The 25,676-nt window shown below is 43.6% G+C and overlaps 1 protein-coding gene across 2 annotated transcripts in view; it reads right to left on the bottom strand.

Annotated features, from left to right (window-relative positions):
- marchf8 (membrane-associated ring finger (C3HC4) 8) overlaps nt 1–19,636 on the bottom strand; it is a gene marked incomplete at its 5' end in the record, with an annotated part of 53,655 nt that extends 34,019 nt beyond the window's left edge. For both annotated transcript variants that reach the window (XM_079729161.1, XM_079729163.1), the window contains one exon: nt 19,541–19,636. In XM_079729161.1, coding sequence (XP_079585287.1) covers nt 19,541–19,636 — 96 coding nt within the window. The remainder of the gene's footprint in view (nt 1–19,540) is intronic.
- Nucleotides 19,637–25,676: the final 6,040 nt, after the last annotated feature.

The following is a 25,676-nucleotide window of genomic DNA, read 5'->3' as shown; positions in this document are numbered from 1 at the left end:
ATAGCCCTTTTAGTTCGTATTCAAACACAGCCATGCCTACTGATAAAGCCAACAGTCTACAGCTTGCCTGACTGCTGGATGGTTTATTCAAATATGCCTTAAATAAAGTACAAGGGTTGGAGTGGAACATACAGAAGTGTGATGACATCACTGACACACAAAGCTTCTTTTCTTTATGAATCTATTTAAAATATCCCACATTGTATAGGATGCTTTCACCAGAGCCCGATGATCAGGTCAGGGCATGTACTCGCGCACAACACTGTCAATAAGCCTCCCGTCACAGGGCCTCCAGTAGTACTATGCTCTAGTTATTGTATTGATTGTGCCAGGCTAAATAGCTTTCTTTCTCTATCTCCCTCTGCCTCTCTCTCTCTCGGTTGGTGTCGGAGGTGTGTGGTGGACCCATGCTGAGTGTGTATAAGCTTGTCTGTCGGCTTGACGTGGAGTGAACAAACGTTTTATTCGGGGGGGCGTTTCCATCCACTTGGGTCTCGGGATTGTGGTTGATTCTTCCTACATCACCGAACAAAATGTAACACGAACCACAATCACCGATCACACAAGCTACTGATCACGTCCACCACGGGGATCACATCCACCACGGCCCACATCAGCAACTGATCACGTTCACCACGGATCACATCCACCGGTCATCCTGACTCATCACACCTATCAATAACACTCCCTGGGAGTGTTATTAATCACATTCAAAGGCTATCTCTCACTCTAACTAACGCACAGCCTTGTACAGACAGACATGTGTATGGAACCAGCAGCCACATGGACCGGCCTCGTCTTCGTCTATCGAGGTGCATCTCACACGAAAACGTATCAAGCTGAGTCATCACTAGTGTCGGGAAGTCGAGCATGGGGCAGAAAACTGTCACAAAATGATGAGCGAGAGCGGACAAATGCCTAAAGACACCAGTGACACATGCATGACGGCGCGCGTTTCACCCAGACGACGCTGGTAGAGGGAGGGGCCGGTTCGGGACAGACAAGCCTTCCTCTAAAACCAGAGGTTTTTTTTAAATCCTTGAATGATTCAACTGACGATGGCTGTGTAGACGATGGCTGTGTAGACCTCGGCGCTCGCATTAGTGATGTGAAAACGAGTGCTTAATGGCGGCGATGACCTTCTAAACGAGACAAGTATCTGCTCTGCACACGAGGGCTGAGGAGAAGCAGGGGGATGGCGGAAGATGTTGGCAGGCGCCAGGGAACCCCAATTAGACACTGAGCAGAGTGGGCATGAGAAGCTTGAGTACTCCTGAGTGCTGGAAAAATATGACACTATGCCTCTCAATTAATGATATCTCCTGTGTGTGTGGGTGCATGTGTGCGTGTGTGTGTGTGTGTGTGTGTGTGTGTGTGTGTGTGTGTGTGTGTGTGTGTGTGTGTGTGTGTGTGTGTGCGTGTGTGTGCGTGCGTGTGTCTGTGTCTGTGTGTTTGTGTGTTTATGTGTGTGTGTGTGCATGTGATCCAGCTTGTTAGGATGTTGCAATGAGGCACCCACACCTACACTCAGGCAACATGGTCTCAGGGCGATAATGAATCCGTGATCCCACTGATATTCGCTTTGGGAAACTGTCGTTGTTATTATTAATCCTGCTTAGTAACAGAGCGTAGGACAACCAAAAGAATATTGGGAACATCATGCCCCTTACATTACACTGTGTTCCCTTTTGGTAATGGACCAATAGGAGCGCAGTGTTCTCTCAGGCAGATAAATATGAAAACCTCAGATGAAGCTTCACATGTAACCCCCCTCTTCCGAGACCTCCACTGGCTCCCTGTAATAGCTCGCATCAGATTCAAGATGATGGTACTGGCATACAAGGCAGTCGATGGAACTGCCCCTGCCTACCTCCAAGCATTAGTAAAGCCACACACCCCAGCTCTATCCCTCCGCTCAACTACCTCAGCTGGACATCTGGTACCGCCATCGCTAAGAGCAAGCAAAGGTCGATCAGCGAAGTCACAACTTTTCTCTGTTTTGGGACCTCAGTGGTGGAACGAGCTCCCTACCGATGTCAGGATCGCAGAGTCGCTCACCAGCTTCCGTAAAAGACTCAAAACTCACCTGTTCAGAGTTCACCTCGACTCTGCATAGAAACCAATGCACAGCCACCATTGAATGTTGTACGTCCTGGCAGTTGTACATTGCACTTATTCAAGGTACTTAATTGTGTAGCATCTACAGTAGCTGCTATCATTGCTTTACACGGGGAATGGGTTAGCCTAGCGATTGTAATACTTGCACTTGGTTCTGTGAACATCTTTACTGTACCGACAGCGATATATTGTTTCACTTCTTATGACAAATGTACTTATTGTAACAAATGCACTTATTGTAAGTCGCTTTGGATAAAAGCGTCTGCTAAATACCCTAAATGTAAATGTGAATGTAATGAAGCTGAATAATGCTTTCAACGCTGAAATAAGCAGGTCTGTTCCATGAGTCCTGCTGTTTACATAGCAACTGTACACATGCTGTTTAGAAAACAATCGTTTACATACTGTTTGCATACCAACTATTTGCATGCTGTTTATAGACTGTATTTTTTGAGTTGGTTGTGCTAATGTCCCGTCCTCTTTTCATGTTTCTTTGGTTGTAGTGGTGATTGGTTTAGCTAATTGGGTGGTTCTGTTTGATTGGTCGGAGGCGTGGCCTTTCAAACATAACAGACAGTTTGTCGCAGTTGATGGACAATTCAATTCTGCAATCTAATCCAATCTCCTGTAACCCTTTGTCGTCCCTCTACCTAACTACAGGGGTGCTCTCTCCATATCCACCTGCATCATTTGTTTGCCCGGTGATCTGCCTTGTAATGACCTCATCAATCACCACCTGCTGGAAAGCAGATGGTTCCACCAGAAGGGGGGGGGCATCACAAGGGTACTGGAGAGACCACGACGTCATGGTTACAGAACCAACCCTCATTGTGACTGACAGACAGATAGAGAGATAGACAGAAAGACTGAAACACAGAAAATACCTCACATGAAATCCTCTTCTTCATTACTCATACATACCCACACATATACACACACACACACACACACACACACACACACACACACACACACACACACACTAAAAGGCAGACACACAGTTAGACAGATAGACAGACACAAACTGATAATAATGAACCCACACATAGAAAGACACACACACACACACACACACACACACACACACAGTCTAAGAATGAAATCATCACGTTCTGAAGAGGCAATCAGAATCCAAAGTTGTGAGTAAGTTGGCCTCTCCTCTCCAGAGCTCTCTGGTTGTGATCCCCTCCTATGTGGCTCTCGTTCTGCCGCTCTGCAGGAGGGGAGGCCTGGCACAGGGGGGGCCAACAGACACAACAGACCCCGGGGGGGAGAGCTGCTGGCCACCAGCCTCCTCTCTTCTTCGCCATGCACTCACCGCAGACACACACACACACACACACAAACACACACACGAACAACACACACAGACACCTGACAATAATCAGCAGAGCATGAATAATTCACTCAGTGTCTTATGAGAGCACGGTTTTTCAGTTATAAGTTGCACTGCCAATCACTCAACAGGAGAGTTGGTACAATGCATAGAGAGGTTAATAGTATCTCCAGTTGATTTACTACGTACAGTAAATGAAAGGGTTAGTCTATGTTTGTTAGTCTACTAACATAATAACTAACATTACTACTAACTTAGAAGAAATGTTTTTTTTTTTGAATTTTTGTATTTAATCATGATATGATTCATCATTATTGGGCTACATTGTTGTGTTTGCATGCATTCTGATGTACAAACCCTATACATAGCATCAGTACTTTTGATACAAAGTACGGGAACTACTGCAGTTTAGAAACCCTGGAAGAACAGATCTTTGTATCCCAAGTGCATTGAACAGTGAGCTAAAGAAAACTGCTTTTTGCCAACTGCCTGTCAACTCAGAGCCCTAATCTCCATTATAGGTCATTTTAGTTTCAGCGATTAAAGCCAAAACAGTAGCCAGTCACAGATAAAGGCTGATTATCTCTCTGGCTGCTTGATTATGATGTTAAATAATATATCATTGAAGCAGAAAATATTTCGTGAAAGAGGGCAAAATGGGCAAAACATAAATCATATAGTCAGTGTCCTGAAAAAGCTTCAGAAAGGAATCGCAAACAAAAAACTTGCGAATTCAAGGTCTTTTCAAAGACTCAGTAAACTGTTCAAATCTGGAGGCAGAAACCAAATAAACCCAGCTTTCAGCAACAGATCAATAGAACTGAACAATAGATTTGAAGATTACCCCCTTGTCCAAATTCTTCCACTTTATTGCATCGTGTCGCAACATAATGAAGGCAATTTTGCAGATAACTGATATGAAGCGGCAAACTGCAGTGTTTTGCAGTGGCCTCTTGTCTCTACAGCGCTGACAGAGGAGAGGCCGCGCCTGCCATCGATCATTCTCTATATGCTATGGTGGAGAGGGGGTCTGGATGTGCTATGGAGGGACACCGTGGAGAGAAAGCAAGAGCTGGGGTGAAGGACGCTTGCCACCGATTTAAGGTAATAACATCAACATTAAAGTGCATCCCATCAGGAACAATAACAAAATGTTTTGTTGTATTGGTAAAAAAAAAGACAATTATTCATGTTGGACGACGCTAATGCTACGAAGTAATTTTCTCATGATTGAATTTATCCATTTAGCCGACTGTGGATGGCCAATTTACTTTCATGCCTCTGGTATAAGCTGCACAGCCATATGTGTTAATCAGGCCGCAAGCTCCATTCATCCATTCATCTCTAAAGCTGTCCTCACAGTGGGGTGGGGGGGTTGCTTACCACCAACTGTGTTGTCTAGAAACTTTGGTTTCTTTTCAAGTCCACACCAAAAGGCTATTGCGCGTCTAACAGCGCATGGGAAGGTCAGTCATCTCTAAGTCTACAGAGCATCCCGGGCCCTAGGGGACAGGCCGAGAGCCAGACAGAGGATGCTAATTCTAGGATGAGACACCAGGTTTGCTGCCCCCTGCTGCTCTGGCCGTGACTGCTTCTGCAGCCTCTGCTTCATAACCTCGTTTTCACTGAGGTAGAGTGCACACCATCTGAACCGGGCTGTCGGGGAAATTACGTACCGGCCTTCTGAAGGCACTCTTTGAAGTTTGCGAGTTTAGATTCACAATTTCTTTTTGGCTCTTACCAGAGATCAACCAAGGCAAGCGAGGCATAAGACCCCCCTCCCCACGCCCAACATCTAGCCTTATTTTAGACTTAATATGTTACTAATGACATGCTTATTAAGAATAATGATAATAAGAATAATAGAAGAAAAAAAGATGTATTATATATATATATATATATATATATATATATATATATATATATATATATACAAGAAGGCTGTTCTGTCCTGATCCGTGCAGCTGAACCTCCCCAAAGAAACATCCAGCAACAATCCAAGAACATATCTGGTCCATCTCTGATCCGTGTTCCTCCTTGCCGAACCGTGACCCAACCACCTGACCACCTGACCATGAGCTTGCGTCTCCTGGCTGTATTCTCCCTACATCTGCTCCTCGTGCTTTCTGAAACTCACGTCATGGAGTACAATCTCCTCAACAATAGCCTGAGGCCACAACTGGTGAAGAGCCGTGGAAAGAGATAGAAACCAAGATGAAAAGAAAAAGCCATAGCCCTTGAACCAGATCTGTATCTGTACATTACAGGAGGAGATGGGATGCACATGGAAGAGGCTGCGTTAGAGCGATGTGCACATTATACATGGTCAGTGTTGTCCCACTCAGATTTTCCTTTGCTACATGGTTGTGGACATTTCATTGATTCTCTGTGCCCTGAGGTTGTTGTTAAAACCTACAACGCCATCCGTAACAGGGGGTAAGATCCACAGAAATATTTTCCGGCGCCGCAGGTTATGAGGCGAGATGTAGGTAGAGGCAGATAGGAAGCTAAAGATACAGCTGTTTTTTTGTAGGCAAACAAAAACACATACAGAAGCACAGAGAGACCAGAACTCAAATGATTGCAATCCCAACTTCACCCATCTTTCAGCCCATCCCCTCGACTCTCTCTCTCCTCATGTTTCGTTACACTGCACTTCTGTCCCTAAAGGCCCCCTTATTTTTGGTTCCTATTTCAAACGCCAACTGTGTAACTCATTATAATTCTACTTCTGGTCTTCCTGGCACACCGGGTCTGGTTTGGCACCAGCAGCTCAAGCTAACATCAGCTGTGTGTGCAGTGATTCCCATCAGGCAGCAGGTGGAAATCAGGGCTGACAGAGGGAGCAGATGGGGATATTATCCTTCTGACATCTTTTGGCTTCTGGAGTCACTCACTCTTACCCTCCTCCTCTCCTTCTCCCCTCCTCTCCTCCTTCCCAACCTCCCTCCTCTTCTCCCTACTCCCCTATCACCCTTTCCTCCCCTACTCTCTTCCCTCCACTGCTCCCTCCTCTCCTACCTCGACTCACTGCCTTCTCCCCCCTATCACCCTTCCCTACCCTCCTCTCTCCTCTCCACCCTCCCCTCCCTGCCTTCTCTGACCAAATCAAAGCACAGCATTGGGCATCCATTGCCGCAGTGTGTGAGCGATACTCAGTCGAACTTGTCAAACTCTCCCCACATGCCTCCCAATGCACTGCTGTCTGCAATGGACTGAGTCTCTTCTCACCACAACTCTTCAGTAAATGAACAGCCCACCAATCTCAGTGAATACATAGTACCCTGTAGATATCGGCACGATCAACAGCAATTCGCCTGCTTATGCGAACACGCTAATTTTAAGTTTATCAGTTTATCTTTTACTCTGACTCTCTCCTTCCTTGCCTTGTGTGTACCAAGCTCCCCTTTGGTAAATAAGATGAGTTGGTGAAAAGCACAACTACAATGTTATATAATGGTATAAAGCCAGGCGAGAGGGTCTAGCGGTCAGGATGTACAACCAAGCAGGAGCCATGTCTCAGTCTCTGCAGACATCCTTGAGCAATATGTCTAATCGCTACAGGCTTATGGAGGACATCTATCAAGTCGCTTTGGATAAAGTGTCAAAAAGTGGCTCAGCTGTCACAATAAACTAAGCCCTGTTGAATAGTATGGTTCAAAGTGTAAATTGAATAGGGAGTAGTCTGGTGAGCCAATTCTTTGAAACTTGGGACCTTTCCTGGAACATGGCTTTTTAATGGGTAGATACAAAGAGTTTCATCTGCTCTTTATTTCATACAGGAATCCTATTCTTTGGCCAGAAAACTGGTGTTCTACAAAAGCTCAAGTACAAAGGCTTGCTCTCAAGAAATGAGAACAAGCCTTTGTACTTAAATTGAAATTAAAATCAACTTTACCATTTGAGCTTATGCATGCAATCATATGATTCACCTGTTCAACAAAGAGTGAAATAGAATGAGACAAGTTGTTTTAATTCGTGTGTCATTTCAATTGAAGTCGAATTCTGCTCAACTTCAATTAAAATACTGTGTAACCAATCCTTCCAAATCCACATGTTTTCTTCTTCTATAATAATCTTGTTAAAGATAAAGATTGTTTAAATGATGCTGGCACGGGAGAAAGCTACCGGAAGACATTTATCGTTAAAAAGGGAAACTATGAACTTTCAATGAAACCTTGCATCTTGTCTATTGAAGTCTTTTCATAAGATTATGAAAGGAGTTCAACGGAGCCTTTCCTGTGTAATCATACGTATGACATTCAAAGTCACGACGTGATTATGAGACTACATGTGAGGGAGAGAGGGAGGGAGAGAGAGAGAGAGAGAGAGAGAGAGAGAAAGAGAGCGAGTCTGTCTTATATGAGCTCTGTATAATTGGGAGGCGGTTTCCCTGGTTACCTGTGACACAGCCAATGTTTGCTAATCTTTTCCGAGTAGCCTAAGATTTTCCACTACCAACACTTGCATCCTCATAACCAGAATCCGAGTGCTTAAAGAACGTAAAAGCCCAGGAACTAAAGACATGTGAGTAGTCTTTAGCAAAGAGTGAGTTGAGCGTGCATAGGGGTGCATACGGGCGTGTGTGCTCCTTTGTGTGCGTGTGTTTTCAGAGTAAGCGATTCTGACGCTATCGCCCCTGGCAGTGTGGTACGGAGGGCCAGGGGAAAGGATAATGGAGAAGCCATCACAATCCATGCATCATGCTGGGGAGGCATCGGCTCATTGGTCCCCACACACATCAATCAAAATAGAAGAGGGGCTGACATAACCGAGAAGCATTTAGATGCAGAGAGGTGTAGTCTAGAAATGTCCAAGACAAGTCGGGACTTTCGGAGGATTCAGTGTAGCAGCTGTATCTCATGAAAGCGGTTGTGGAGCGTCGATGCAATGTTGAAATGTCCTATAGCTTTAAAAGCCTTTCTTGCCATGTAAACGAACAAGGTGCATTTGTTGTTCTCATCTGCGTCCTTCTATTTACTTAAGTGGCATGACAATGCAGTTCTCAACCATAGATTCCCTAGGAAAAACTCTGGGACCAGAGCAATGATAATCTCAATATGACTTGCATTGTTTTTTGTTTATCGCTTGCATTGGCAATGAAATGATTTTAATCAGAACAGCCCCTTTGAATTTAATTTTATTTAAAAGGCAGGGCCCATCATCCACTTATAATGGCTGTATGTTTTTCTGAAGAAGTCATTCATTTATCAGGCCCAGTAGGACAGAGTGGGTTATGTGCCAAGAGTTTAAATACTGTAGCAATCCTGAAGTTATTGCAGTATTTTCCCTCATTATATTCACATTGTCTTCAAGCGGAAATAAAAAGTATATTTAATGAACTCCGTTTTCAAATATTGCCTCTGACCCTAATAGCAAACTGGCTAGGTCAATCATTCCAAATGCCATCACAATAATTCCTGTCCTGGTTGCCCAACGAATAACCTACCCAAATCAAATAATAGCTGATGAATAATGAGGAAGCTTGAAAGATGTGACTGGAATGTAGATAAATAAGGTCTATTAATCGATCCCCAGGCGGGGAAGTGTGGGTGTTTAGTTGCCTAAATGCAATACAATACTATACAAAAATAAAATTGAATAAATGAATAATAAACATAATGTTTTTATGTACAATAAAGAAACGAGCAAGCAAATGTAAATTAAGTGCAGAATGTGTGTTATCTTAAGGGTATGGGTTAATTAATAAAAGTCTTGATAGTCCGAACTATTCTCCCAACTGCTATCTAAATGGTTTCAGTGAGGGAGAAATAAAAGAGCCATGAATCACAGACTTCAACAAGTAGAAGAAGAAAACATTTTCCGACGACAACTGCAGCAACACCTCGATGTGAAGCTGTACGCTGTAGTTGCTTAAAGGGGACATATTATGAAAAAAACACATTCCTGGGATTTGGAGTTATGTTTTGGGTCTCTGGTGCTTCCACATGCATACAAACTTTGAAAAAAATTCTGTACATGATTTTTTGAGTTACATATGCATTTCTGAAAGTAACCCGCCTACATTTACCAAACGAGCGAGTCAGTTTCGGCGCCCCCTCCTACGCAGGAAGGGGGGGGGCATATTACCTCCCACTTCCCAACCCCACTCCAATCAGAGCATAGCTAAGATTTTGTGGACCAGCGGATGAGCGCTGGGTGCAGAGATATTCCATACAAAAATAGATGTCTAATTTGTCAGTTTGCCATGTGTCTGCCTGGCAGGGAGTCCGGCGGAGCTGCCGGACTGCCGCCGAAGCTCTGGCGGCAGTCCGGCAGCTCCGGATAGTTGAGATAACCGCTACTACGAGTCTTTACTTGTTGTGGAAGTACCAGAGACGTCAGATGCAGTCTTTATGATTCATAATATCATCCGAGGCGCACATAGCTTTTGCCCGTGATATTAGATATAATATTATATAAATACCTATACATTATATAATATTATTATTATTATTATTATTATTATTATTATTATTATTATTATATTATATTATATTATACTATATTATATTATATTATATAGATATAGAGCTCCGGGAGTCCGCAAACGGCAACAATCAATTGTCCTTCATGCTGTGGTTCACTCTGACAGCTCATTGGTCCATGGGCAGCAGCTCATTTGCATTAAAGCTACAGACACCAGAAACAGCTCATTCTGAAGGGACTGAAACAGAGGGGAATAGCAGTAGGCAAGATTTTTTCCTAAAAGCTATTTCCAGCAAACAGCTTCAAAAACATGTTTTCTGGGACTTATATTTTTTTTTTTACTTGAAGGGAAAACACCATAATATGTCTCCTTTAAAAAGTTCAGTGTTTTGCGTGTTTTTGGCAGGAAGACGCCTCTGTACATTACACACCTTTACTAAACACTTTCTTAACAGCAGTGATGAACCTTCATTTCGGATCAGACGCTGTTTTGACCACAACACAGCCACCATGCAAGAACCTCTCACAGATATATGAAAATAATATACTCCCTTTGAAGTCTACACAAGCAGCCATTGATTATCTCTAGAGAAAGGCAGACAGCTACAGAAGAGGGAGTTCATATTTTGGTCAGTCTATTCATTTCATTAGGCAGGATTAACAACACTCAACTTTCATGGGATAGCACTTGGAGGAGGACATCTAAATGGAGGCAGAAGAGGAAGTAGGGATGGGAAAGAGAGGAACAAATCAAGATCTGCAGGTAGATTGGCCACAGCTGTCACACTAAATAAAGTAATACCATAATAAACTGCACCCATCCTCATATTGTAATTAACAGCTTAGTATAACATCATCATCACGGTATACAAAACACATAGGAGCAGATGACAACGGCTGGCGACCATCTTCTTGTCATAATGAGTGACGTGAGACTTACGTGTGCAGGGCCCGAAGGCTTCAGACATTATTAAGGCGGCTGTTAGCATCAAGGAACTAGTTAAAGTTGTCATCAGGTAGCATTACACAACAGCTTCAATCTGAAGCAAACTGGGAATATCCCCACGTGTGTGTGTGTGTGTGTGTGTGTGTGTGTGTGTGTGTGTCTTTTTGGGTGGATTGGTGTGTGTGTGTTGTTTTGTGCGTGCGTGCATGTGTGCGTGATGAAGAATAACTTATTTTTAGCACACTAACCCTAGGGCACTTTGGACAGCAAAATATTTGATTTAATTTTAGAGCATGATCACGGGAAGATATAGGAGGCAAAGTTATCAAGTATAAATTCTGTGAGACAATGGTTGGATATGATTCTTATAGGGAAACATTGACATCATGGGCAGTAACAACAATCATAGGTGAGAGGGTGTAAACATTTTAGAGAGTTTAGGAATGGACATTGCGGGAGGAACAATGATAATTTGCAATATACTATGGAGAAGAATGGCTACGTCAATGCGGTTAAAGGAATTTACAATACAAAGAAGTCAGTAGCTAGGCCCCAGTCAGTAGCTTAGTACCAGACTTCGTGGCTCCACTAGCAACAGAAATGCAAACTACCTTAACTCCTTTCAATTAGAGAAAGGAAGGGAGGTATCTCTAGATGTAAAGTTTAATGTATACAAAGGCCTTTATGATTGATTTGTGATGATATGGACAAAGTTTATATCCTTTATTGATATTTTGTATAAATAATACGATTAATAAATCGACGGCTGTGTGTGTGTGTGTGTGTATATGTGTGTGTGTGTGTGTGTGTGTGTGTGTGTGTGTGTGTGTGTGTGTGTGTTCAGCTCCCCACAAGGGAATTTAGAAATGGAAGAAATTGTCATTTTTTGTCCTGAGAGAGCGATGTCTGTGCGTGCATGTGTATGTGTGTTTGCCTGTGTGTGCCTATGTGCGCACGCGTGCGTGTGTGCGTTTGGCGTGGGTGCGCGTGCGTGCGTGCGCAAACTTGTGTGTGTGTGTGTGTGTGTGTGTGTGTGTGTGTGTGTGTGTGCGCGCATGTGTGCCTGTGTGTGTGCGCCTGTCTGTGTGGCTAACAGACAAGTACCATTGCTCTGAGTCCTCAAGGCCAGTGTCCGGGGTGTCAGCAGCGCAAAGCAACAGATCACAGGCGGTTAGGGCTGAGGCCTACAGACAAGCCGTGAGGCAGGTCTCGCCCATAGGAACCCTGCAGAGAACAGCACCTAATGACGACAGAGCATCCACTCAATGATGACAGATGAACGGTAGGTTCTGCTGCAGCCCCCCCTCTCCCCCCACAAACAAACACTGTGGGCTCCTTCCTTGCACACATACGCACGACAAACCCATGGGGTACGTGCACACACTCGTACATGCACACATTCACACACACACAAACACACACACGCACACAAACACACACAAAGGGTTCTACTTAGCCTAAACCCATCGTGTGTGTGTGTGTGTGTATGTGTGTGTATGTTTGTGTGTTTGTGTGCGTGCGTGTGTGTTTTCTTTCCACCTCAAAGAACATATCCGCGTGTTACTGTGTTGTCTGGTGTGTGTCATCTTGTTTGTCGTTGCGTGACCATTGGCCACACTCAGATTATCCGAAGGGAAGTTGCCTGAGAGTGAAACAATCGTGATAAATAGTCAATTTGCTTAACATCCTGAACCTGCCCTTCACCCTGATGAGCTGATCATGTTGAGAAGCACTCCGTCTATTCTCAGCAAGAAAATTGTTTCCAAGGCTCCTGCAGCGGAGCACATTGAACCATCTTATTCAGCGACTGAGTCGTCTTCCTATTAATGAGGTTAATTAAAAAATATGAAGGGTGTGTGTGTGGGTGTGTGCGCTTCTGTGTGTGCGCCTGTGCGTGTGTGTGTGTGTGTGTGTGTCTGTGTGTGTGTGTGTGTGTGTGTGTGTGTGTGTGTGTGTGTGTGTGTGTGTGTGCGTGTGTGCGTGTGTGCGTGTGTATGTGTGTGTGTATGTGTGTGTGAATGTGATTAGCTCCACAAAAGGAGGCGGCGGCTGTTACCGGAACAGAGGTTAATTGGAGGATAGCATCTCCTTCTAACGTCATTTCAACTCATGGCCGCTTGTTAAAAAAGTAAAGCAAGCAGAAATGTACTCTGGGAAGTTCTAGCAAGGGGTAGGGTTAGCTGTATGGAAAGTAGCCCACTCACACTTTGAGAAAAGGAAGAAAAATGGTTTCGCCGTAAGATGACCTGCAGGTAATATTAGTATTAAAATATTCAACAAAGAGAGACAGGAGAAAAAAAGTGCCCCAACTCCCCAAGGACAATAAATTAATTTCTCTAAAGATCAAAGCCCAGTAATAGAACATCCCTCTTTGACACACAAGTGTCAATTTCCCCCCACTGGAAACAGCTTTTTTTTCTCCATCATTTTCAACGATTCTGCGGCCGAGTGATTCTAGCAGAGGCCCATCTTTAGAGGAACATGGTGCGCTGCTGACACGGTCCATTTAAAACACGCATGGCAATATGTGGAAAGCCTCACTGAAGTGTGCTATCTTCTGTCCGCAGGCTCTCCAGACAGGCTAGAAGACCTGTTTGGCCCCAGCCTCTGCACAGGATTACCGTGTGTGTGTGTGTGTGTCTGTGACAGTATGAGTGAGTGTATTTGATTGTGTAGGCGTGGGTTTGAGTACATATTTTATTAATCTGGTTGATGTTTATGTATTAATAATATTCAAAACCTGATTGCCTGATGTGTGGGCATGTGTTTGTTTTTATCCACGCTGTATTAATATGTTTGATTTCTTTTCATCATGTCATCATGACATGATACCTAGACACATTAATATCTTAATATTGATACAGATTAGTCTGCACTGTAAGACTGTATATTAATCATATAGTTCCTTATACTTATTAGACTGTATACTTCTTCATAAACTATTCTGACCATGAAGAAAAGGGTTACTGGCACTAAATGATTCACTGTGGCATAAGTAACACAACTCCAAAAACCCTGTAAACAATTTATCTAACAACATAGAATTTTGCGACACGTTTACATTGGGCATGCTGGGTAATTAGCTTGGGATTTCCAGCTGCGAGCGCACAGCCATGGCCAATCTAATAGAATCCTTCTTTGGACAGTTGCCGTATATTGATCCCCGTGCTTTGAAGCCTCAGGTTTGAATAAACAATTTAAAATGCATTTTACTTGTGCAGCGATGTGGATACAAGCAGACGTGAGCTCGATATCAGAGAGAAGGGTTGGATTTAGGTTCTTTCAGGTAATTTACAGCTTACTAACGAGTGGGGGAGGGGGATAATCCTTCTCCTATCAGGTGGAAGGGTATTCATTTAGAAGCAGGGAGTATAAGTGCGACGAGAATTGTTATCTTGAGAATTTTTCTAGAAAAAATTAACTAACTGCCATCCTCTTTGTTAGTTGTTTCCGTGGAGGCCTGAGGTCCTTCTACTCTTATCCCTTTTCTCTAGTGAATTGCCCCTCATTGGCCTTGGGCAACACCCTGGCTGTTATCAAGCTCACAATTTAAACATTTTCCCCTTGACTTTAATGCTGCATCCATGCATGGAAAAAAAACCTCCAGCAGTGCATTGGTAAGAGCAGTGGTCGAGTTGTAAAAAAAAGCCAGGGGGGATGGTGGATTTGAACTTTTAGGTGCTCATTTGTGCTGATGACAGCGCATATGGTGGGAGACCAACGGTGTGATAATTATTATTATTATTATTATTATTACTACTATTATTATTATTATTATTATTGTTATTATTATTATATATTTTTTGGGATAAAATAGTCATTGCTCTTATTTTATCCCCAAAAACGCAGCTGATCGGACGCATCACACGATTCGGAGGCATGCATCCCATTTAAGGATTTTAAAAACTGATTCTTATTCTTTTTTTTCATAAATGCATTCGGCAGAGGAGGGAGACTAGCGTTGCTCACGGGTCGGAATGAAAGGGAGAAAAGGGGACAGAGGCGATGGGGGGGCGGAAGCGATGTCCGAGATGCAGAGACAGCTTCACGCTACCAGTGTCTGTCTCGTACGGTGTGGAATGAGAGCTCGTGAAGGCACTATTGCGCAAGCACGCAGGCGCGCAGCAAGCGTGCCTGCGCAATAGCATACTGCCCGAGAATGCAGTATCGCTGTCAAATCTGTCCCTGGGAAAAATAACGTTGCGCCGAATTGAAAAAGGAAACCGCTATAATGAAATAGCAGTAATATTTCCACATTAATTGATAAAATAATAGGGGATGGGAAGGGAGGGATGGCTGTTTCAGAAGGGGGATGATTTTGATCATTTTAATTCCAAAGGGGGATGCCAGCCCCCCATCCCCCCTCAACTCGAATGCTGGGTAAGAGGACATAATGAAAACAAACATCAAGATAAAGTATAAAGAATACATATCAGTGTACATTGTACATTGTACAATGTACAAGAGGATCCCTCACCCACTGGGAGTCCCACCCAGAATAAAGAAGCAGAGTCATTTCTCAACTGCCAACATGTACTGCGCAGCATAAACTAACCATACCTGCTGGCCTTATCAGACACTGCCAGACTTATGCTCGTGCTAACTTTAGAGGCCAGCGGGGATTGTCAAGAAAGCCTTTGATCCTTTGATTAACATACGTTTTCACTTTGATTTCTTTGCAATTCATATATATGATTAAATATAAATATATATGAATATGGATAGGATATGTCCTGTACACCCAAAGGCATTGAAGGCTTCGGTGTATCGGAGGGGGTTGTAAAGAGTGTTAGTTGAGATGGATGCTGTGTTAAGGGTGTGTTGAGGCGCAGGAAAGAGAAACCAGAGACTAGCAGAGAGGCAGAGGAGCTACACAGAATTCTAAGTAGACTGAAGTTCTTAGCTGTCTCTCTCTCTCTGGCTCTCTCTTTTCATCTCTCTTGGTCTCTCCCTCCCTCTATGTCTCTAGCTCTCTGTCTCTCACTCCCCCTCTTTCTCTCTCTCTCTCTCTCTCTCTGGTTCTAGCGCCCTATAGCTCTCTCCCTCTCTATCCTGTCTCTCTCTGAGGTGCTCTGTGTCTGTAGCTCTCTCCCTGCATCTAGCTCTCTCTCCCTCTGTCCCTAGCTCTCTCTCCCTCTGTCCCTAGCTCTCTCTCTCCCTCTGTCCCTAGCCCTCTCTCTCCCTCTGTCCCTAGCTCTCTCTCTCCCTCTGTCCCTAGCCCTCTCTCTCCCTCTGTCCCTAGCTCTCTCTCTCTCCCTCTGTCCCTAGCTCTCTCTCTCCCTCTGTCCCTAGCTCTCTCTCACCGTCTGTCCCTGGCTCTCTCTCTCCCTCTGTCCCTAGCCCTCTCTCTCCCTCTGTCCCTAGCTCTCTCTCTCTGTCCCTAGCTCTCTCTCTCCCTCTGTCCCTAGCTCTCTCTCCCTCTGTCCCTAGCTCTCTCTCTTCTTCTTTCCCTAGCTCTCTCTCTCCCTCTGTCCCTAGCTCTCTCTCACGTCTGTCCCTAGCTTTCTCTCTCCCTCTGTCCCTAGCTCTCTCTCCCTCTGTCCCTAGCTCTCTCTCACCGTCTGTCCCTGGCTCAATGTCTCTGAGGTGCTAAAGACCAGTTGTGTTTCTTAATAGGACCAGATGGGCTTTGCTCTGACTAAACTCTGAGAACACGCGCCAGCGCTGTACACATGCACACACACACACGCACGCGCACACAGAGACCCAGACACACACACACACACACACACACGCACACACACACACACACACACACACACACACACACACACACACACACACACACACACACACACACACACACACACACACACACACACACACACACACACACACACACACACAAATACAAACACATGGATGAGAATTCTGTGACTCATCAGTATTCAGAGTAACCGCTAACTGTTTCTCTTCCCTGCTCTTCCTTTTTTCACCTCTCTCTTCCCTCTCTTTCTTTTTGACAATTTGCTGATGGAACCAAAGGGGAGAACAAGAACCAGTGTCATTTAGCCATTTATTCCTATCAGGGGAGAGACAGAGGGATAGAGAAAGGGAAAGATGGGAGGATAAGAGAGGGAGAGACGGAAACACGCAGTACCGGAGGGAGACCAAATGTGTTCCACAGAATTGACTAAGCTTACTATTCAGGGGATTTGGTGTTCCTTGAGTAAACCACGGTACCATCACAAGGACAGCTTTAGCAAAGTTGTGGCAAGAGTTGTGAAGCCTAATCCTGTTAGCGTTTATTCCTGATATGAAAAGGAGTTATGCAAAGTCCCCGTCTCACAAGAATCAAAACAATATCATGGGAAAGCAAACACCAACTTCCAACATCGCACCACAGCGACAACTTGTGAAAATACTTTAAAATCGCGCATGAGTTGAATACAAAAAGTCCCAGTGCTGTGTATGTACATACTTCAGTGCATAATCAAAACCATAATAATTACCAAAAGGAAAAATCCCACTAATGCAGCCAGAAGTGGAACACATTAATCAAAATGTACCATCTGTGATTAATAAAATTGATAGCATCTTAAAATACATCTAAAATTCACTAGCTGTGCAGTCACTGTCTGTCACTGTGCCACGGCCCTTCTCCACAAAGTTAAGATCACCTGCCTTTACTCCCTAAACACTTCATACCCTTGTGTAGTGTTATTGTGCATTTTATGTCTGTTATATATAGAACACATCTTCTCCGGAATCGTTATCTTTTTTAACGACGCAGGTCCATAAGTGTTGTATTTATGATGTCATGTTTTTCCTCCAACCCTGAAACATTTACATAAAGGATTGTGTGTATGTAAGACATGCGCGTGGCCATAAGTAACCAAGATCCCCCACATGGCAAATATGGAAGTGTGATTACGGCACATGACCCAACATCCTTCACCCAGTACGGAGTGTGTGGAAGAGTGGGGGAAGGGGGGTAAGAGGGTCTCTCACGAACACCTGACCATGTTCCATCACTTCAGAGCTCTGACTCTATTGTTCCTGAGTCGATGGGGACAGAGAAATGCACGGGGGCCCGGGGCCGTGACAGAGGCACATTGTCCAAACACATGGCTCTGTTTGTGCAGTGCTTGAATGCTGGAGAGAAGCAACTGCTCCTGAAAGCCCTTAAGTGGAAGGCATGGACCGATCGGAGCCTAGGGGGACTACAGATAGGATGGAGGGGGGGGGGGGGGGGGGGGGGAAGCACATGGGACCCAGAGTTAATAATAAATAAAAAAATCCTCCGCTGCCGGCCAGCCGGGACTAATAAGAAATACCTGATTCACCCACCAAGTAAACATCTTGACGCAAACGCGGGCGACGCCTTGGAGACGGGACATTTAAGGACGACGCCTCGAATATGTAGCACGCAAAAAAATTGTAACGTTTCTAATAGCTTCTAACTTTCTATTTTTCAGTGTGGAAATGTTGCGCATAATCATTTCAGTGTGCAGGGTTGAAATGGCGCCTCAGTAATGCGTCAACGGTTGAGGTACATGCAGGTCTTCTAGTTTGGAACAGGTGATTGGCACAGCACAACAGCGAGGCTGCCAAGAGAATTCGCACCATCATGATGAACACTGTGTCAGTGTTGAACGGTAAACCGCACAGCACAGAGGAAAAATACAACAAGCAACAATACAACACGCACCTTGAACATGTGTGTGAGAGGAGCAGGTAGATGTGTGTGTGTACTGTCGTGGTGTTGTCAAGGAGTAGCTCACACCCCAGGCGTAATAATGCTAAGTCTGTATTTGTGTGCTGATCCCTGTCATCCAGGAAGTGTGCTGTGCTCGTTACGTATCAACAACATCAACCACAAATGAGGGTAAGAAAAATATGACAACGTAAATACTGAGACAGAAATCCCTGCATTGATGTGCAATTAAACGGGATGGATGTGACAGGTGTACGAGCTGAATGAAAGTTGCAAGTCTAGTTTACGGTATTGTTTATTCCTAAATCTAAAATTGAGAAGAGCAAGGCAAAGCGGTATGGGACGGTGACTACAAATCGTCACCACTATGCATGGTTTTGCTCTTTCATCGGTGTGTACATTTATGCAAGTTCACATTGAGCATATCACTCTAATAGGTTTTGAATCGCGAGTATCATCTAAACCTGTTTAACCACAACTCAAAGGACTGAAGGCTTTCACTGCTACAACTCATGTGGTTTGGCTGTAAGAGTTTGGTGCCCAATAGAACGAAAGACTAGGAAGGCAGAAGAAAATGATGTCCAAGGTTGAAGGGACTTAATAGGAATCACAGCAAAATCATCTAAAGCTGTCCAACAACTGAGGGACACTATGGTTCATTGCAACACACAGTCACACCCATATACTGTATACATCACAAACTCACTATGTGTACTTTAATCAATGCCCTACGCGCATGCATGGAGATTCCTTCAACCTGTTGCATGTCACATCATCGTTCCTAAGAGAGTTTGGTTTTAAAGACCAACCGATTTGGTGTGTGATTTGCCTACAGCTGAACCACTAGCAAAGACAGACTGAGGTTTGGTTTGACTACAACTCAACACCTCTGGCAAAGAGATTGAGGTTTGGTTTGACAAAAACTCAATACCTCGAGAAAAGAGGCTGAGGTTGGTTTGACTACAACTCAACACCTCGAGCAAAGAAAGACACAGGTGTGGCCTGACTACCACGCGACGGCTGTAAAGAGAGGCTGAGTACAGGTTGCTCCTACCTGCTTGTCCTTGTCCTTGGCCTTCCCGCTGCCGGAGACCCGGGAGGAGGTGACATCACGGGGGATGACAGAGATCTGGTGCAGTGGCATGTTCATCCCAGCGGATCCAAGCGGAGCGTGCTCACACACTCACTTCCTGTTCCACTGCAGGAGCACCCGGCATGATGAGGTGTAGGAGAGGCCTGGAGACGACACACAAGCATACATGCACACAAACACACACGACGACACACAAACATACACACACACACGCACACACACATACACACACACACACACATACACACACACACACACACACACACACATACACACACACACACACACACATACACACACACACACATACACACACATACGCACAAACACACATACACACACATGCACTTTAGAAGGAAGAACTTTTAAACACAGCAGGTTAACGATGTGTGTAGGCCTTTGCAACTACAGCGATCAAAGACCATTTTCCTCATAATTGTTGTTAGTAGGGATGAAAAAAGCACTTTTTTTACATTAATGTTGATGAGCGAAAAATGACTTTTTCCTCCTGACCCATATCAAATCAGGTTCACGAGACATGCATGGGTCTTTTGGGCAGCCAGGAGTACATTCAGAGTTGCCATGTCAATGTGGGACCCCTCACAGTTATTAATAGAATAGAATCAGGTATAAAATCTACCCCGCCCCCTGCCCCCCCTTCCCAAGAAGAACCATTACTCTTGATGACAGGGAATCAGGTCGGTGACCTATTTCAAGACTGATAGGTCTACAGCTCTGAACTCAGGAGGGCATCATCGCCCATAGCGTTGGTCAGCAACATAGAGTGTGGTAGCAGAGACTCGAGTGTTGCTGCCGTGATATCAGATTGACGGATGAGATGGCAGACAGCGTGAGGTTGAGCTGGAAACTTACACAACAGCTTGGATAAATAAAAAAAAAAAAAATTTTTTTTTACTATTATTACTTGAGTTAATGCAGCCATCTGCACTACAACTGACATCAATTAAGACACAGCCCCCCTGTCAACACTTTAAGCAGAAGTCTGTGTGTTTTTGTGAGTGTCACGAGTGAACGAGAGAATGTGTACGTGTATGTGAGAGGGTGAGTGAGTGAGTGAGAATGTGTACATACGTATTTGTGTGTGTTCAAGTGCATATGAGCGTATGTGTGTGCGTGTGTGTGTGTGTGTGTGTGTGTGTGTGTGTGTGTGTGGGTGTGTGTGTGCGTGTGTCTGCGTGTGTGTGCATGTGTGTGCATGTAAAGGCGTGTATGTGCATGCATGTGCATGTACGTTTATATAGGGTACAGACAGAGAAATGCAAACTCTGAAGCCTCAGGCTCTGTTCTGCAACAGGAGAGAGACAGTGGCCTACTATGGAGGGAGGCCAGTGGATTGGATCAGAGGGGCATGGGAATCTCTTGTGTTTACTGAGAGGTTAGAGTCCCATTAAGATAGGACCGGCACATGCAGCCCAGTTGGCAAGAGAGGGACAGCGTGGAGCCACTGTTAATCAACGCCTATATCTCTTTCACACACACACACACACACACACACACACACACACACACACACACACACACACACACACACACACACACACACACACACACACACACACACACACACGTACTGAATCACTCACTCTCCCCCTTTAACACATGTATAAACCTACACACACACAAGTTCCTAAAAAGGGAGGCACACACCTGTGTGAACTCGTCATGAAACGAGAGCTTGACAGCCTTAATCGATCAGCCATGCATGGCTGCATCCACACACACACACACACACACATAAAAACACACACACAAAAATGCATATCAACACAACACACAGACATATACGTGTCAACACACACACACACCACACACACATACACAAACATGTCAACACACACACATAGACACAAACACACACACGCTAACATACATGTCAACACAGACACACACGCACACAAACACACACACACACACACACACACACACACACACGTATATAAATGTAAAGAAAATCTAAAGACACACACACACACACACAAATACACAGCTGGAGCATCTGTTACCCGCAAAACAGCTGGGACTATGAGCTGCGGCCAAGTGAGAGAAATTACGACTACAGAATAACTGTGAGAGGAAAAATTCCTTCACAGTGATAAAAGTGTTGGCAGGTTAGCATCCATGCTGTCAGCCCAGAACACAACGTTTCAGAACCAGGTGTACGTCATATGAGACCTGAGGGAGTCTTTACGCATGCTACCCTCCACTCATTAGATAAATTCATCTAGGTTTTTAGTTGATGATACAGGAGTGAAGAAGACAGCCTTCCACCAGTGCCTTAACCTGAATATTTAGCAGACTCAGGAGAAGCAGGAACGGGTTGCAGTTCTTGCAATTCCTTGAGGTAGTTTGTAGAGGTCAGGGGTCAAAGCCAGTACCCTTGGGCTAGAAATCGAGCACCCATAACCACTACACGATGAGATGGTCAGGGTGATTGACTGCCTGGTTCAACCCTGAAAGTACAAAGTCTACCTGTAGGCTTCCCTGAGAATGATGCCGACAACCCCTATCTGCTCATCAAAAATCACAGGCAATCGCTATGGAAAGAATCACCTATAGTCGTTGCCCTACCATTATCGCTCATTAGTAGATACAAGTGTAAGTGCACCTCAACAAATTTATAGCACTTTTGGAGTACTTACTCTGGGCAGGCTGACAAGCTCAGAAAGTGTTTCAACAATTTCCAGGTGGCCGCAACCTTATCACCATCCTCATTGTCTACCGGTGGTAGGCAATGACCAGTTGCCATGGCAGCCGACCACTCCATGTGTCAATGCAAGCTGTGTATGTTCAGACACAGGAACATAATGGCAGTCTTGACAAAGGACAAACGTAAGCGGCCAACATTTTTCTCAAACTATGTTAAAGACACACCAGAGCCTACATCGGTGTAGCCTTCACAGCGGTAGTAGTGGCAATAATTACTAACTAATTTAGGATACGGCACAATCATATCATATAGGCTAAACCAGTGCGATCAGTAGAAACATATGATTATAAGGCATTACATGAATACAATCCTTCCAGATAAAAGCAGATAGTTCCTGTATGATAGCAAGTGCAAATTATCTTTCACAGATGATCTGTCCTGCCATTCAATAGCATAATATCTTGTTTGATATTCAGTTATCCAAGAGTACTCTGTGTCCCTGTTCTTTCAGATAGGACGAAACAGCTCATGGATGAGAACCTGCTCTACTGCACATGGGTAAACCAAAATGTACAGAAACTCCCATTATAGTACTTATGTAGAGTTTTTCTTCCGAACCAGAATGGCTGATCCTTAAGTAGTCCTTTCAGTAATGACCAGGAGAAACATCACAAACAACGTAACCTGCTCCCTTTAACCGGAGAACTATTATGAAACCGAATGGAAATGTGACTCACTCAAAGGTTTATTAGTTCTTCTAATGTGACATAGATCAGTACAATGTGACAGACCACGAGAGATACTGAGTCATATGGTAATGGTACACTGGCTTTGATACGACCACTAGAGCAAGCTATTTCGAGCGTTTATTGCTTATTACATCACATCATCAATTTAACAGGGGTATTCATCTGAATATATAACTTTTTAGTGGATGTAAAACTGCAGTGTAGCTTACTGAACTAGCTAATATGTTGGGTTTCCAAGTTGAACAGCTAATTAGCATCCGGACAGAGCGTGGGGCGGAAGGTCATTGGATCCTTCATCGTGCAACAATCACACCACATGCTAGCCAACTGTCGCTGAGAGTGATGTAGGCTCATTTACATAAGGGACAGCAAGAATGTTGTGATTTTATCCCTTGGAATGTTAAATTTTAGCATCATCTCATGTTTTTCAGCTGTAAACAAGGTTTCATGGGTTCAATTGGATCTAAAATAACTCATCTGATCCTTCTTTTTATTGGTGAATAATACCTACGGCTGTGGAAATTAAATGTCATGCAATCTCTGTTAGACATTGGCCTTCTAGAAATCACAATCACAAGGGAGCCTACATAGATAATATACCCATTACATAAACACAGATTATAATGCTTAGTAGTTCGACAACAACAAGTAGCTGTAATTTTTGGATTCAATGCCGAGGTTGAACAAATATTCTTAACAAGAGTCCGGTGCTGAAGATCCCTTAGGTCAGGGCAACGGTCACTGTTGGCCGAATTTCAAAATCACACTCTTGTGTCCCCTACTGGCTAAGTGTGAAGAGAACAATTCAGACAAGAGGACCAGCAAGCTTGAATCAAGTTGTTCTCACACGTTCTCGCACATTTGTTCTCCCACGTTGTCTCACACTTTTTCTCTGGTGACTTAGGATCTTGTCACTTAGAATTCAGACTGAACGTTGGCTCTGTGATATATAGAGAAACTGATCAGAACTCAAATGAAATGACTAAATAAACAAATATTGCAGAAATCCGTTAAAAATTAGGGAATAATAACCCTGGTGTTCTATTCTAACGGCTAGCAGAATGTAGCCCTGGAAGACACCAACAAGCAAGTCGTTTAATGAGTAACATGCCATTGCTTGAGGGAAAAAAAATTACAGTGGCTCTTTGTTAGCATTAGCTAGTGTTTCCTTCTGTCTACAAGGAGTGCACATGCAAAGTTAAAATTTTACCTTTCATACATTTAAAGGCAAATCCTGAAATCTATTAGAACTAACATGTACATCATCCATTTAGCAGAAAAATTCAGCCCAAAAACTATTTCAACACTCTCCACTGGGATATTGACCATTAACAATACAACTAAAACGACCATGGTATATACTCTTTTTCTACGTAGAACATATATTTGCCAAATAACAAATAATATGCGTTCATTCTGCAGAAATCACAGCCTAGAGAAATGGATTTCATGGTACCTCACTGATGTCAGATAGGCCATAGAAAATATTTGTAGCCTACAGTGCTTTTCAACAACAGTAGTCGTAGAATGGTCTGTTAGTATTACAGCAGTAGAAAACAATAAATAGTTTCAAATTTCAGCAGTAGAAAATAATAACAAGTTTACTTCTACTTCGAGTAGTAATACTTCTATTACCAAAGTAGAACGGGAGATAAATCAGGAGTGTTGTATAAAGTGTTAATGATTGAGCGAGGGGCATACCTCAATCGTGAGCGCACACATACCTATGCGTTTATGTGGAGATACCTGCATGACGACTACGAATTTGTTTCCAAGTAACCCTCTGGTATTGTCATACTAATACAAACAGAAGGAGCTACACGTTCAAATGTGAAGAAGCATAAATGAACAATCGAAGGAAATGCGGAATAATCGTTATTTCCCAGTCTTCTAGTAAAACAATTGCGTTTTTGTACAAATTGATCTAAGCAAGTCAAAAAGGCCATGAAACTGAAATCCTTTATATTTCTTACTCGACCTCACTGGATCTCCAGCAGACACAACCCCAATATTGGTCCATTTGTTTGTCTACTTCCAACAGCTGGCTCACAGACCAGCATGTGTGTGTGTACATGTTTTTCTTTGTTTTCTTTTGGCTAATGTAATTGGTCAAACTTACAATGAGGGTGCGTTAATAGCCCCTTAATTAACCATTAACTAACAGTAGTAAATGGTCTAGTTATCATTTACTAATGGTTGACTTGCTGTTGACTTATGGTGTTCATGTTAATAAATACATTTATGTATGCATGATTTAATAGTGAATGGGTTAACTCTGAGCCACCTACCCTAACCTCAAAGCTAATGCTATATAATAATGGTTATTACTGCATTAACTTATGTTAATTAATATACCATTAATGGAAAGTGTTACTATGTAATGTGATGTGGTTTGTTAAAGGATGACTCATTTAATTGTGACCACCAGAGGGTAGAAAGTACGCTCAGAAGAGCAAAAAAAACCAACTGCATAGATGAGCTACTAAGCGCATTTGACTCCATTATGCATATACGGCCATCGAACAGTTTCTGTTGTCAAATTGCGCAAAAAAAACAACACGGTTGCAAAATCTTACGAAATATAAAAATAAATTACACAATAGTATGCAAGACAGAAAAAGCTACGTTTTTCTTCAATCAGAAATCCCAAATATCATTGCAGTTGTTCTTCTTTAGGATG

This window comes from Pollachius pollachius (genome assembly GCF_949987615.1).
Source record: "Pollachius pollachius genome assembly, chromosome: 2".
Lineage (NCBI taxonomy): Eukaryota > Metazoa > Chordata > Actinopteri > Gadiformes > Gadidae > Pollachius > Pollachius pollachius.
Note: the sequence above shows the minus strand (reverse complement) of the source record. Positions and strands in the feature narration are given on the sequence as shown.